This window comes from Aquarana catesbeiana, linkage group LG12 (assembly GCF_042186555.1).
Source record: "Aquarana catesbeiana isolate 2022-GZ linkage group LG12, ASM4218655v1, whole genome shotgun sequence".
Taxonomy (NCBI): Eukaryota; Metazoa; Chordata; class Amphibia; order Anura; family Ranidae; genus Aquarana; species Aquarana catesbeiana.
Genome location: NC_133335.1, coordinates 91,546,206 through 91,562,574, shown reverse-complemented (window position 1 = coordinate 91,562,574; position 16,369 = coordinate 91,546,206). Strand labels below are relative to the sequence as shown.

Here is a 16,369-nt window from a genome sequence, read left to right as displayed (position 1 = left end):
AGATCCTGCAGTGCCAGACATGTCCCCCTGCTTAAGCCAGTACATGTCCGGGCCCGTCTGTGGTTTGCTAGAGAGCATTTGGATGATCCAGAAGAGGATTGGGAGAATGTCATATGGTCAGATGAAACCAAAGTAAAACTGTTTGGTAGAAACACAACTCGTCGTGTTTGGAGGAGAGAGAATGCTGAGTTGCAACCAAAGAACACCATACCTATTGTGAAGCATGGGGGTGGCAACATTATGCTTCGGGCTGTTTCTCTGCAAAGGGAACAGGACGACTGATCCGTGTACATGAAAGAATGAATGGGGCCATGTATTGTGAGATTTTGAGTGCAAACCTCCTCCCATCAGCAAGGGCATTGAAGATGAAACGTGGCTGGGTCTTTCAGCATGACAATGATCCCAAACACACTGCCCGGGCAACGAAGGAGTGGCTTCGTAAGAAGCATTTTAAGGTCCTGGAGTGGCCTAGCCAGTCTCCAGATCTCAACCCCATAGAAAACCTTTGGAGGGAGTTGAAAGTCCGTGTTGCCCAGCGACAGCCCCAAAACATCACTGCTCTAGAGGAGATCTGTATGGAGGAATGGGCCAACACACCAGCAACAGTGTGTGACAACACTGTGAAGACTTACAGAAAACGTTTGACCTCTGTCATTGCCAACAAAGGATATATAACAAAGTATTGAACTTTTGATATTGACCAAATACTTATTTTCCACCATAATTTGCAAATAAATTCTTTCCAAATCAGACAATGTGATTGTCTGGATTTGTTTCGACATTTTGTCTCTCATAGTTGAGGTATACCTATGATGACAATTACAGGCCTCTCTCATCTTTTTAAGTGGGAGAACTTGCACAATTGGTGGCTGACTAAATACTTTTTGCCCCACTGTATACAGATATACATAATATACATAAGTAGTATGAAGTTGTTTACCCCATGTATGCATACTTTATTAATGCAGGCTTCTTTATATAAACAGTGCCTAGAAAAAGTATTCATACCCCTTGAAATTTTCCACATTTTGTCATGTTTTAACCAAAAACTTAAATATTTCCACTTTTGTGAAGTGGAAGGAAAATGATAAATAAAAATTACAAAATTACAAATAAATGTGTGAAAAGTGTGGCGTGTATTCAGCCCCCTTTACTCTGATACCCCTAACTAAAATCTAGTGGAACCAATTGCCTTCAGAAGTCACCTAATTAGTAAATAGAGTCTACCCGTGTGTGATTTAATATCAGTATAAATACAGCTGTTCTGTGAAGCCCTCAGAGGTTTGTCAGAGAACCTTAGTGAACAAATAGCATCATGAAGGCCAAGGAACACACCAGACAGGTCAAGAATAAAGTTGTAGAGAATTTTAAAGCAGGATTAAGTTATAAAAAAATATCCCAAGCTTTGAACATCGAATGGAGCACTGTTCAATCCATCATCCTGAAATGGAAAGAGTATGGCACAACTGCAAACCTACCAAGACATGGCTGTCCACCTGAACTGACAGTCCAAGGGCAAGGAGAGCATCATCATGTTGTGGGGATGCTTTACTTCAGCAGGGACAGGAAAGCTGGTCAGAGTTGATGGGAAGATGGATGGAGCCAAAGTACAGGGAAATCTTAGAAGAAAATCTGCTAGAGAGAGTCTGCGGCGGAGGTTCATCTTCCAGGACAACGACCCTAAACATACAGCCAGAGCTACAATGGAATGGTTTAGATCAAAGCATATTCATGTGTCACATCTAGGTGGAGTCTTGAGATTTATTATTGATTTATTATTGTTTTTCATTTGTCTTTATCTCGCATTAGAATATCCACTATGCATTTCTGGGTTGTCCGGTGGGTGGAGCTGCCCCTCCCCGTGGGTTTCCCAGTTGGGATGGGTAACTACCCTCTTTGTCCTATCCCTACCCGACACAGGGGGGCCGCGATGTTCCTTTTATACATCGCGGCAAATTCTTTACCCCTGTGCTTGTACTGCGGTTTGAGCAGGGGTCCCTGTGTCTGTGGTTATTAGCTCCTCTTCTACTCGGCCTACCGCGGGTGAGTCAGGGGGATAGCCCCTATTGGTGTCAGGGGTCCGGGTTTAACCACCCCCCCCCCCACAGTGTATTCCATCTCCACCCCCTGTAGGCTGTTCCGCAGACTGGGACTCACTATCCTAGTCAGCGGTCCACTGGGCTTATTTTTCCATCTATGGGGTGGGGGGACGTTTTTCCCTTTATTGAGGACACCGCTTCCACGGCACCTATCACGGCCGTTCGATCCGATGTCAACTCATTAGTATCTCCAACTATAGGCACGGCCCTTTTCCATCATGGAGGCCGGCCCATTTAGGCTGCTGTGCGTTGCCTTGATGCACGCCGCCGCGGCGCGCATGCGCTGTGCCAGCGGCGGCATCTTGTGTCGTGGGGAGGCCCGGCGTCACCACGTTGGACGGCCCTGTCCGTGGTGATTTCCTATGTGCCGCGTCACTGGTTGACGCAGCGGCTTATCCCCGCCCACACCCTACAAAAGGACGACAGGGACGGCAAATGGCGTCACTCCTCCCTCGGCTACCAACCGAGGGTGATCAGGGCACACAGACTGCTCCAGGCGGATCGGACCTAAATTCTCTGCAGAAATTAAGTGTTCTTATCCTATACTCAAATACCAGAACAGGAAAACCCAAGGGGGGTTTTTATACCCCTCTTTTTCCCAATTATGGTCTTTTGTTTATTATCTCTCCCTTTCTTTTGCCCTGCTTCACACAGCTATCAAATACTTGATGCAGAAACGCCAACATTTGGATTGTTACTCCATATCCAGCCATCTTGTAGAGGACTTAGGACATTGATTAACTCATGGAGGATTAGGACCTCTTACCCTGACATTGGAAATACAATTAACCCATGAAGTGCATTAGGAGGATATAAGTGTTGTGTCAGCCTCATTATGCGACATATATATATATACATATAGCTTTACATAGTTCTTAACATTGCTGTTTTGATTTTTCTCAGACTGATACATTTCCCTGAAGAAGACTTTTCTATGAAATAAACATGTTGAAACGCGTTGGAATTCTACTACTCGACGCCACGTTTTTTTATCCGTGGTGACTGTATCGTGTAGTGTGATGTATCACTTTCTCCCAATCTTCTCTTTCATATGCGAATGCACCTTTTTAACCATTTTGCAATGTGATATCCTTATCTAATTCCATTTATTTTTCTATTTCTTTGTATTTTGTAATTTAAATTCAGATTTGTAATAAATATATTTTTATCTAAATTCATAGTTCTCACTGCCTTAAAAATCCCCTTAGAGGTTTATGTAGTTTTTTTCTTTAATCGCTTGCCGACCGCCTCACGACAATATACGTCGGCAGAAGGGCACGTACAGGCAGAATCACGTACCTGTACGCTGCCCTTTAAGAGGCGGCCAGCGGCGTGTGCGCGCCCGCGGCAAGCTCCGTGAGTCGGGTCGCGGGTCCCGCGGGAATACCCGCGATCGCCTCACGGGGAGAAAGAACGGGGAGATGCCGTTGTAAACAGCATCTCCCTGTTCTATAGAATTAAATACAAAGAGCTGCGCTTAGAACAGTAAATTAGGTATGCTGCCTCCCTTAAAAGAGCTTCCCTAGGGATTCTCTACTAACTGAAAATATATTAACAAGGGTTGTGGCGCTTCCTATGGGGTAATAGATGGGAGGGGCGGTTACCCAGATGGTTTCCCTCAATAGATCCAAATAGAGGTACCTGGTACCTCCCAGGGAAAAAACTTAGTTACCGTAAGGGTATATATGTCTGTGCCTACATACATACACCTATATATCCACATGCACCCGTGTGTATCAGCAAGTATAGATAAAATACATAAATAAATAAATAAATAAATAGGTAATGTCTACAGTGGTGGTTCAGTTAGACCCTTATAATTAAGGGGTATGGCCTAAGGCCCCTATTACTGTGATATATCTGCACCATATGCCACCACTAGGTGAAAATATCTATATGCTGTACTCATCCAAAATAATTCAAACCATCAAAATAAACCTCTGCTCCCCGTGCAGAAAAAGCATGTGTAAATATGAATTAAAAGACATTACATATTATATCAAAATAGTGCAAATAAACGTATTATAATCAAATAAGTCCAAAGAAAACCAAGGTTAACAATTTTACAGTGATTATAGTCCTTAAAGTGAGAAAAACTTTTGTGAAAAAACTTTTTTGTGAAAAAACTTGTTCAGATCCAATGTTTCAACAATTTCGTGACTTGAGTGCTCTCGGATAATTCCTGTGACTTTAGTGCACCCCCTTGCGGGTCCCCACTCACCAGATCCAACAGCCCCAAAAGGGGCGACCAGCATAAGATGTCTCAATCACGATATCCTCTCCTCGCGGCAGTTATGCGGGCTCCTCAAGGTGGTTTCCGTGCCGTTGATTTTCCCAATGGATTCCTCCAGCCTCAGATGGAACAGGTTGCAGGGGGAATTGCGATCCCAATATTCTCTCCCCACCGTCCTACCGAGCATCCAGATAGTTTCCTACTATTGGGTTCAATGTTCACAGTGGCTCCCTCATGGAAAGAAAAAATAGGAAGCTCCCATGGTGTAGTATATATAAAAAGCTTTTATTCAGAAAACTCCATCAGCTTACAGCGGAGTAAAAAATAATAATAAAAATAAATAAATAACTAAATGAAATAACCAATGGATAAAAACAAATTAGCTAACTCAGGAATGACCCTGAGAACAGACCCGTAGCGGTAAAAAGTGCGTGCCGCTGGTTAGAGCTGTTTGCGCTCCACCTGCGTTCCAGCTAGGGTCCGTACCCGGAAGTGACGTAGCGTGCGTGGCGTCGTTGTACGCGTTTCGTCATAGGACGTCTTCAGCAACGATGCCAGCACGCCACGCGCTACGTCCATTAGTAGGGAGCCAACAGGCTAGATCCGCCCCATATTTCTAACAGTCCAATCCAAACGTAACACGGCGGAGTGACACTCCCACCTTGTCTGGAATGTCAGCAGAGGTGATCATTCAGCTTGTCTCGTATGGGCCCAGCTACTAGCGTTACGAACTATATTGCCATCCTGTATTTTTACACATTGTCCCTAGGGCAAATAAGTAATGAATACATTAACCTAGGGCAAATAAATAAATGATGAAAAAAATGTTGAAAAATCTAGCCCATATCCAAATAAAAATAAAACTAAAGATAAAAATAAAGATAAAATTAAAATAAAAATAAAATGCCCAGAAGGACTATATATAAAAAAAGAGAAAGAAAGTCATGACATTTATTATGGACCATATATATAAAGGAAAAAAGAAGGAACCTTTCCATAGACTTATTTGCCCTAGGGACAATGTGTAAAAATACAGGATGGCAATATAGTTCGTAACGCTAGTAGCTGGGCCCATACGAGACAAGCTGAATGATCACCTCTGCTGACATTCCAGACAAGGTGGGAGTGTCACTCCGCCGTGTTACGTTTGGATTGGACTGTTAGAAATATGGGGCGGATCTAGCCTGTTGGCTCCCTACTAATGGACGTAGCGCGTGGCGTGCTGGCATCGTTGCTGAAGACGTCCTATGACGAAACGCGTACAACGACACCACGCACGCTACGTCACTTCCGGGTACGGACCCTAGCTGGAACGCAGGTGGAGCGCAAACAGCTCTAACCAGCGGCACGCACTTTTTACCGCTACGGGTCTGTTCTCAGGGTCATTCCTGAGTTAGCTAATTTGTTTTTATCCATTGGTTATTTCATTTAGTTATTTATTTATTTTTATTATTATTTTTTACTCCGCTGTAAGCTGATGGAGTTTTCTGAATAAAAGCTTTTTATATATACTACACCATGGGAGCTTCCTATTTTTTCTTTCCATGAGGGAGCCACTGTGAACATTGAACCCAATAGTAGGAAACTATCTGGATGCTCGGTAGGACGGTGGGGAGAGAATATTGGGATCGCAATTCCCCCTGCAACCTGTTCCATCTGAGGCTGGAGGAATCCATTGGGAAAATCAACGGCACGGAAACCACCTTGAGGAGCCCGCATAACTGCCGCGAGGAGAGGATATCGTGATTGAGACATCTTATGCTGGTCGCCCCTTTTGGGGCTGTTGGATCTGGTGAGTGGGGACCCGCAAGGGGGTGCACTAAAGTCACAGGAATTATCCGAGAGCACTCAACCCTTGTTAATATATTTTCAGCATCTCCCTGTTCTGCCTAGTGACAGTGTCACTCGATCTCTGCTCCCTGTCATCGGAGCAGAGATCAGTGAACTGTCACACATAGCCAACCCCCCCCCCCACAGTTAGAAACACGCCCCTAGGACACACTTAACCCCTACACTGCCACTTAGTGGTTAACCCCTTCACTACCAGTGACATTTTTACAGTAATCAATGCAATTTTTTAGCATTGATCGCTGTATTAATGCCAATGGTCCCAAAAATGTGTCAAAAATGTCCGATGTGTCCGCCATAATGTCGCAGTCACGATAAAAATTGCTGATCGCTGCCATTTAGAAAAAAAAAAAATTATTCATAAAAATGCCATAAAACTATCCCCTATTTTGTAAACGCTATAACTTTTGCGCAAAACAATCAATAATCGCTTATTGCGATTTTTCTTACCAAAAATATATAGAAGAATACGTATCGGCCTAAACTGAGGAAAAAAATATTTTTATATATTTTTGGGGGATATTTATTATAGCAAAAAGTAAAAAATATTGCGTTTTTTTCAAAATTGTTGTTCTATTTTTGTTTATAGCTCAAAAAACAAAAACCGCAGGGGTGATCAAATACCACCAAAAGAAAGCTCTATTTGTGGGAAAAAAAAGGACGTCAATTTTGTTTGGGAGCCACGTCGCACGACCACGCAATTGTCAGTTAAAGCGACGCAGTGCCGAATCGCAAAAAGTGCTCTGGTCAGGAAGGGGGTAAATTCTTCCGGGGCTGAAGTGGTTAAGCATATTCATGTGTTAGAATGGCCCAGTCAAAGTCCAGACCTAAATCCAATTGAGAATCTGCGACTTGAAAATTGCTGTTCACAGGCGCTCTCTATCCAATCTGACAGAGCTTGAGCTATTTTGCAAAGAAGAATGGACAAAATGTCACTCTCTAGATGTGCAAAGCTGGTAGAGACATCTCCAAAAAGGTTTGCAGCTGTAATTGAAGTGAAAGGTGGTTCAACAAAGTATTGATTTAGGGGGGGTGAATACAAATGCACGCCACACTTTTTACATATTTGTTTGTAAAAAAATGTGATAAAGCCATTTATCATTTTCCTTCCACTTCACAATTACCGTATTTATCGGCGTATAACACGCACTTTTTTCCCCTTAAAATCAGGGGAAAATCACGGGTGCATGTTATACGCCGATCCCCTGCGATCCTGACCTGTCAGAACGAAAAAATCGCTGACCGCGATTTGAAAATGGCGCCGCCGGCGCCGAAATACACAGTGCCGGTCCTCAGCTCTTCTCGGCCGCTTTCGGTTTCACTCGAGCGCCGTCCGAACCTAGCCGAGTATACTCGGATAGTTTCGGATAGCTCCGCTCACCGTCCGAGTGGAGCCGAAAGTGAACGAGAGCCGCCGAGAAGAGCCGAGGACCGGCTCTGTGTATTTCGGCGCCGGCGGCGCCATTTTCAAATCGCGGTCGGCGATTTTGAAGCTCAGAGGCTTCAGCAAGACTGCACTGGGGCAAGGCTGGACTGGGGCAATGCTGGACTGGGGCAAGGCTGCACTGGACACTGGGGAAGGCTGCACTGACATGGCTGCACTAGCAAGGCTGCACTGACATGGCTGCACTGACATGGCTGCACTGACAAGGCTGCACTGACAAGGCTGCACTGACAAGGCTGCAATGATGGGCATTTAAATGTAAGTTTTTTTTCCTTAAAATTCCCTCCTAAATTGAGGTGCGTGTTATACGCCGGTGCGTGTTATACGCCGATAAATACGGTATGTGCCACTTTGTGTTGGTCTATCACATAAAATCCCAATAAAATACATTTACGTTTTTGGTTGTAATATGACAAAATGTGGAAAATGTCAAGGGATGTGAATACTTTTATAGGCACTGTAATTAGTAAATCAAGTCCACCTGTGTGTAATTTAATCTCAGTATAAATACAGTTGTTCTGTGAAGCCCTCAGAGGTTTATTTTTGCTTTGGTGCCAGACAGGAGGTGCGCATGAACGTGCCCTAAACCTGGAAGTAGGCAGCATATGGATGCGTCACTTTGCCTACACCGCCCACAGTTGGCAAGTGGTTAAGAATTGGGACAGACTAAGAGTGTCTGCTTCCCCTGGTGGTTAATCTACATATTTACATATATAAAGTGATTGCAAATACAAGATATTTTTACCTTAATGCATTCCCTGCATTAAGGTAAAAAATGTCCTGGTATTTTTTTTATCCCCCCCCCCACACACACACACACACACACACAAATACTTATCCGAGTCCTATCTTGATCCAGCACTGTGCCCGTCAGAGGTAGCAGTGGGAGCCATTGGCTCCAGTCGCTGTCATTTAAATTCTGTGATGAAAAGGCGAGGGGCAGGCCTGAGCTGCACACAGCAGGGCCTCAGGAGCGCACCTGCGCCACCCCAGGAAGCAGCCACCTATGGCGGCACATGCAGAAGAGGCAGAGAGTAGAGAATCAATGGGGGAACCCAGAAAAAACGATTTGGGGTTGCTCTGTGCAGTATCATTGCACAGAGCAAGTAAATATAACATGTTTATTATTTCAGCAGAAAAAAAATATGAACTTTACATATTACTGCTTTAATATAGTCACAATAGTTTGCAAGCACGTGCCTGTGAAATTGCTAAAGTCCCATAAAAATAAATGTAGAACTCTAAATTTGTACTAGATAAAAGAAAAAAAGTGGATCTTTGTACATTTTTTAAATAACATGTAACTTATGGAAATGTATGCTTATTCAAGATAAAACAGTGCAAGCAGGCACTATTAAAAAAAACGTTTTTTTTTTTTAACACAGGCATACCTTAACCTGGCTAAATCCGATAGTAACTGCTGCTGCTGAAGTAAAGGCTTTGATGACAGGATGGGATATGAAATCCAAAAGGAAACCTGGGAAAGAAAAAAAATATGTTGTTAATGGCTGTGGTTTGGGGCTTGCAACATGATTTGTGATGGGAAAAAACTCACCAAAATTTAACAGCCCCATTACCAGTTGAATGCAGCCTGAAAGGAATGCCAACAAAATAGCCAATGATTTGTCACCAGCTGTGTAGACTGCCACAAGGAGGGACATTATGGCTGTGGGACCCAACGTTACATCTTTGGATGTTCCAAGCAGACAATAAATAAAACACCCAACAAAGGAAGAGTAAAGCCCAAACTGCAAAAAAACAGATATAAATAAATCAAGGCATAAAACCACAGAGCAGCAATTTTTGCAATTTCCGCACACATACATGCTCATTCCTGACATCTTTTGACTGAAAAATGGAAAAAGTCAGGTGGAACATCAACGGCTGAATAGGGGCTGCATCCAGTGTTAGGATATTTTGAAAGCAGCAGGCTGTCATTGTCCTTTGGGGGTTATTTACTAAAACTGGAGAGTGCAAAATCTGGTGCAACTGCATAGAAACCAATCAGCTTCCAGGTTTTATTGCCAAAGCTTAATTGAACAAGCTGAATTTAGAAGCTGATTGGCTACCATGCAGAGCTGCACCAGATACTATAAACCATAAACCAATGGACAACTGTTATTCTTTTGGTCTCAGCTGAAATACATTCTTTTCATATCCCAAAAAGAAAGAATAATCAATTCCACTAAAATACGGATTTCACTGTATAAATATAGATTTAAAATACATATATTTCTGTACTATTCATGAACATTTATCTTCTCTTAGTCACCTATACAGATATACATAATACACATAAGTAGTGTGAAGTTGTTTACCCCATGTATGCATACTTTATTAATGCAGGCTTCTTTATATATACAGTGCCTTGAAAAAGTATTCATACCCCTTGACATTTTCCACATTTTGTCATGTTACAACCAAAAACATAAATGTATTTTATTGGGATTTTATGTGATAGACCAGAACAAAGTGGCACATAATTGTGAAGTGAAAGGAAAATGATAAATGGTTTTAAAAATTTTTTAGAAATAAATATGTGAAAAGTGTGGCGTGCATTTGTATTCAGCCCCCTTTACTCTGATACCCCTAACTAAAATCTAGTAGAACCAATTGCCTACAGACGTCACCTAATTAGTAAATCGAGTCCACCTGTGTGTATTTTAATCTCAGAATAAATACAGCTGTTCAGTAAAGCCCTTAGAGGTTTTTAAGAGAACCATAGTGAACAAACAGCATCATGAAGGCCAAGCAACACACCAGACAGGTCAGGGATAAAGTTGTCGAGAAGTTTAAAGCAGAGTAAGGTTATAAAAAAATATCCCAAGCTTTGAACATCTCACGGAGCACTGTTCAATCCATCATCCGAAAAAGGAAAGAGTATGGCACAACTGCAAACCTACCAACACATTGCCGTCCACCTGAACTGACAGTCCAAGGGCAAGGAGAGCATTATTCAGAGAAGCAGCCAAGAGGTCCATGGTAACTCTGGAGGAGCTGCAGAGATCCACAGCTCAGTTGGGAGAATCTGTTCCCAGGACAACTATTAGTCGTGCACTCCACAAATCTGGCCTTTATGGAAGAGTGGCAAGAAGAAAGTCATTGTTGAAAGAAAGCCATAAGAAGTCCCATTTGCAGTTTGCGAGAAGCCATGTGGGGGACACAGCAAACATGTGGAAGAAAGTGCTCTAGTCTGATGAGACCAACTTTTTGTCCCAAAAGCAAAGCGCTATGTGTGGCGAGTAACGAACACTGTACATCACTCTGAACACAACATCCCCACCGTGAAACATGGAGGTGGCAGCATCATGTTGTGGGGATGCTTTTCTTCAGCAGGGACAGGGAAGCTGGTCAGAGTTGATGGGAAGATAGATGGAGCCAAATACAGGGCAATCTTAGAAGAAAACCTGTTAGAGTCTGCAAACTACTTGAGACTGGGGCTCACCTTCCAGCAGGACAACGACCCTAAACATACAGCCAGAGCTACAATAGAATAGTTTAGATCAAAACATATTCATGTGTTAAAATGGCCCAGCCAAAGTCCAGACCCAATTCTAATTGAGACTCTGTGGCAAGACTTGAAAATTGTTGTTCACAAAACGTTCTCCATCCAATATGGCAGAGCTTGAGCTATTTTGCAAGGAAGAATGGGCAAAAATTTCACTCTCTAGATGTGCAAAGCTGGTAGAGACATCTCCAAAAAGACTTGCAGCTGCAATTGCAGTGAAAGGTGGTTCTACAAAGTATTTACTCAGGGTGGCTGAATACAAATGCACGCCACACTTTTACATATTTATTTGTAAAAAAATTTGAAAACCATTTATCATTTTCCTTCCACTTCACAATTATGTACCACTTTGTGTTGGTCTGTCACATAAAATACATTTAGGGGTATGAATTCTTTTTCAAGGCACTGTATATAGAGATGTACATCTCTATATACACAGTATCTCACAAAAGTGAGTACACCCCTCACATTTTTGTAAATATTTTATTATATCTTTTCATGTGACAACACTGAAGAAATGACACTTTGCTACAATATAAAGTAGTGAGTGTGCAGCTTTTAACAGTGTAAATTTGCTGTCCCCTCAAAATAACTCAACACACAGCCATTATTGTCTATACCGCTGGCATCAAACGTGAGTCCACCCCTAAGTGAAAATATCCAAATTGGGCTCAAAGTGTCAATATTTTGTGTGACCACCATTATTTTCCAGCACTGCCTTAACCCTCCTGGGCATGGAGTTCACCAGAGCTTCACCAGTTGCCACTCCTCCATGATGACATCCCGGAGCTGGTGGATGTTAGAGACCTTGCACTCCTCTACCTTCAGTTTGAGGATGCCCCCTAGATGCTCAATAGGGTTTAGGTCTGGAGACAAGCTTGGCCAGTTCATCACCTTTACCCTCAGCTTCTTTAGCAAGGCAGTGGTCATCTTGGAGGTGTGCTTGGGGTCGTTATGTTGGAATAGTGCCCTGCGGCCCAGTCTCCAAAGGGAGGGGATCATGCTCTGTTCCCTCAATGAACTGTAGTTCCCCAGTGCCAGCAACACTCATGTAGCCCCAGACCATGACTCTCCCACCACCATGCTTGACTGTAGGCAAGATACACTTGTCTTTGTACTCCTCACCTAGTTGCCGCCACACACGCTTGACACCATCTGAACCAAATAAGTTTATCTTGGTCTCATCAGACCACAGGACATGGTTTCAGTAATCCATGTCCTTAGTCTGCTTGTCTTCAGCAAACTGTTTTCGGGCTTTCTTGTGCATCATCCTTAGAAGAGGCTTCCTTCTGGGATGACAACCATGTAGACCAATTTGATGCAGAGTACGGCGTATGGTCTGAGCACTGAGAAGGCTGACCCCCCACCCCTTCAACCTCTGTAGCAATGGTGGCAGCACTCATACGTCTATTTCCCAAAGACAACCTCTGGATATGATGCTGAGTACGTGCCCTCAACCTCTTTGGTTGACCATGGCGAGGCCTGTTCTGAGTGGAACCTGTCCTGTCAAACTGCTATATTGTCTTGACCACCGTGCTGCAGCTCAGTTTCAGGGTCTTTGCAATCTTCTTATTGCCTAGGCCATCTTTATGTAGAGCAACAATTCTTTTTTTCAGATCCTCAGAGAGTTCTTTGCCATGAGGTGCTATGTTGAACTTCCAGTGACGAGTATGAGAGAGCGAAAGCGAAAATTTAACACACAAATTTAACACACCTGCTCCCAATTCACACCTGAGACCTTGTAACGAGTCACATGACACCGGGGAGGGAAAATGGCTAATTGGGCCCAATTTGGACATTTAAACTTAGGGGTGTACTCACTTTTTTTTTTGCCAGCGCTTTAGACATTAATGACTGTGAGTTGAGTTATTTTGAGGGGACAGCTAATTTACACTGTTATACAAGCTGTGCACTCACTACTTTACATTGTAGCAAAGTGTCATTTCTTCAGTGTTGTCCCATGAAAAGATATAATAAAATATTTACAAAAATGTGAGGGGTGTACTCCCTTTTGTGAGATACTGTTGATACACGAATAATGTCGCAGTCCCGCAAAAAAAAAAAAAAAAAAAAACAATTTGCAGAATGCTGCCATTACCAGTAAAAACATAAAAAAAATAAATAAAAGGCCATAAATCTATCCCCTATTTTGTAGACGCTATAACTTTTGTGCAAACCAATCATTATACGCTTATTGTGATTTTACCAAAAATATGAAGCAGAATACATATCGGCCTAAACTGATGAATAAACTTTTTTTTTATATATGTGTTTTTGGATATGTATTATAGCAAAAAGTAAACAATATTGTTTTTTTTCAAAATTGGCAGTAAATTTATTGTTTAAAGCGCAAAAAATAAAAAAACAGCAGAGGCGATCAAATATCACCAAAAGAAAACTCTATTTGTGGGAAAAAAAAGACATCATTTTTGTTTGGGTACAATGTCACATGACCGCGCAATTGTCAGTTAAAGCGACCCAGTGCCGTATCTAAAAAAAAAAAAAAACAACAAATAATTGTTCTTCATAAATTTAGGTCAAATGTATTCTGCTACATTTCTTTGGTTAAAATAACCCAAATCAGTGTATATTATTTAGTCTGTAAAGTTATAGCGTCCACAAACTATGGTATATATCTGAAAAATTTACTGACACCATATCCATTGCTTAAGGCCCGATGTCTGGAAAGTACAAATACCCTTAAAATTACCTCTTTTGGAAAGTAGACAGGTAGGTATTTAGTAAGAGGCATGGCGAGTTTTTTGAAGTTATAATTTTTTGCCACAATTATTTGGAAAATTAAAAAGTTACATTTTTTTTTTAACATACTGTCACCAGAGCAGTACAGCATTATCATATATAACTGGTGTGGCTGTGATCAGGGATACTGACTGGTGACAGTATGAGAAAGGAAAAAAAACAGATCAGAGCACTACCGTGTTACCATAGTAACATTGTACTATTCTGGGGAAGTGATCAGAATTTTTTTTTTTTTTTACACATTATGATAGCATATACCAATGAATTTCATTGCTATAAGCAACCATTTTTACTGAAATAAACTAGTTCATTCAGGGTCTTTTGTTGTGATTAGCTGTAATCGGTCAAAGCTAATCACATGGTAGAGGTGGTCTGTGATTGGCCTGCCCATGTGTTCACTGTTCCCAATCACAGCTAACAACACAATTGTATACAATGGATGGCTTGAAAGGAAGCCATCAATTGTTTACAACTGTTATGTAATCTGCTGTGATTGGTCACAACAATCACATGACACTGGCAGCGGGACACACCCGGTGACATCACTTTGCTGTGTTCTGAGAGGACTATAGGCCCGGCGGGAAGGAGTTAATAAATAAAACACTAAGAAGATAAAGATACCTAGAAAAACATATCTGAAGTGTTCCTTACCTCCACAGGTAGGCCAGCTACCTCTGCATAAGCAAGAGCCTGGGGCACCACTGTAAGTCCAACTGTAAATCCAGCAATGATATCAAGTTGTAGACATTGCAGAGAATAGTTCGGTAACCAGCACAGGAATGGTAATTTCCTTTGTACTGCTTCCCAAGAGCAACATCTGGCCAGTACTCCAGCATTGATCCTTCTTCCATGCTGGTCACCCAGCCAACTCATATTTGCTGATCCCGGTCACGTCATCCCTTTGTAAATAGAAAAGAAAATGTTATACTTCTACACACAATTTAATACATTTATGAAATGAGGGTACACGACAGTGGTGGTCCAAAATACAGTATTAGGGGTTACTCCATACTGAGCAGGAGGAGAGGATATTGTGTGTCCAGCGAGCAAGAATAGGAAGACAGGCTGCTGGGGGCTGTATGATCAAGGAGCAGAAGCAGGAGGAGAGAGGAAGATGAGGCCGATGATCAGTGGATGAGAACGGGAGTAGAGCATGCCAGGGGCCAGTGTGTGGAAGCAGGAGGAGAAGACAACAGGGGCTTGTGAACAGTAAGGCAAAGAGGAACACCGGGGCAGTGTTATCTGGAAGCAAAAGATCCCAAACAGTTAAGAGTGGTATTAAAACAGAGACCTGGTTTGTATGACTGGCTTGTGACTATCCAGGGTACTCCCTGTATAGATGGGACAGGGTAGGTAGGAGGAGGAGGAGTGCGTATAATATTATATTATATATATATATATATATATATATATATATATATATATATATATATATATATACACACACATACACATACATATACATACACACACACACATATACACAGGGCTTTTTTTCAGCCGGAACTCGGCGGAACAGCGTTTCACCACCTCTGGCTAGCCCAATCTTCTCCAACCTGTCACTAATCACAGAAGGTGGTAGAGGAAGTTTTTGAACTACTCACTTCCTCCGCCGGCTTCTGTCAGGCATCCAGGGCATGTGCAGGTAAGGCATATGTTGGTGGATGCCCCCGGTCCCAGCCCCGCAAATGCTCTAATTTTGTTCTTTTTTTGCCGTTCCTGTGATTCTTCGGGAAGCCGCTCCTGTCCCCACCCGCACCTGTCTGACCTGTGTAGCACAGAGCCGAGTGAAGCGTTCCAGCTCTCCACACTCAGCTCTGTGCTCTTGGCTCTGTGTAAGTTACGATGTGTTGGGGGAAAAAACGGCACACGCCGCACATCTAGGGGGAATTTATAAAGAATAGGGGGATTTTCTGAAGCGTGGAGGGGGGAATTTATGAAAATGGGGGGAGTTTATAAAGAATGGGGGGAATATGTGAAGTGTGGAGGGGGGAATTTGTGAAGCGTGGAGGGGGGATTTATAAAGAATAGGGGGAATTTGTGAAGCATAGGGGGGGATTTATAAATAATGGGGGGAGTTTGTGAAGCGTGGGGGGGATTTATAAAGAATGGGGGGAATTTGTGAAGAAGGGGGAGGGGAATTTGTGAAGACTGGATAGGGAAATTCGTGAAGAATGTGGGGGGGGGGGATTTGTGAAGAGGTGAGAGCTGTAAAGGGGGATTTGTAAAGAGTAGGGGGATTTGTTAATAGGTGAGAGCTGTGAAGGTGGGGGAGGGGATCTGTGGAGAAGAGAGCTGTAAAGAGTTGGGGGGGGGGGGATTTATGAAAAAGCGCTAAATATTGAGAGCTGGTTGGCAGGTTGTACAGAGGTAAGCACTGGGGGGGGGGATTTTTGCAGGTGAGACCTGGTGGGAAAATGGGGAAGGGGCAGGGGTTGTGCAGAGAAGCAACATAGGGGAGGACTGGGGCGTGCAGA

At 42.8% G+C, this 16,369-nt stretch overlaps 1 protein-coding gene across 1 annotated transcript in view; it reads right to left on the bottom strand.

Annotated features, from left to right (window-relative positions):
• SLC26A11 (solute carrier family 26 member 11) overlaps positions 1 to 16,369 on the bottom strand; it is a 116,733-nt gene that overhangs the window by 75,116 nt on the left and 25,248 nt on the right. Inside the window, exons 2-4 of the mRNA XM_073608207.1 lie at positions 14,544 to 14,791; positions 9,180 to 9,372; positions 9,016 to 9,101 (exon numbers count right to left, since the gene is read on the bottom strand). Coding sequence (XP_073464308.1) covers positions 9,016 to 9,101; positions 9,180 to 9,372; positions 14,544 to 14,765 — 501 coding nt within the window. The 5' untranslated portion in view covers positions 14,766 to 14,791. The remainder of the gene's footprint in view (positions 1 to 9,015; positions 9,102 to 9,179; positions 9,373 to 14,543; positions 14,792 to 16,369) is intronic.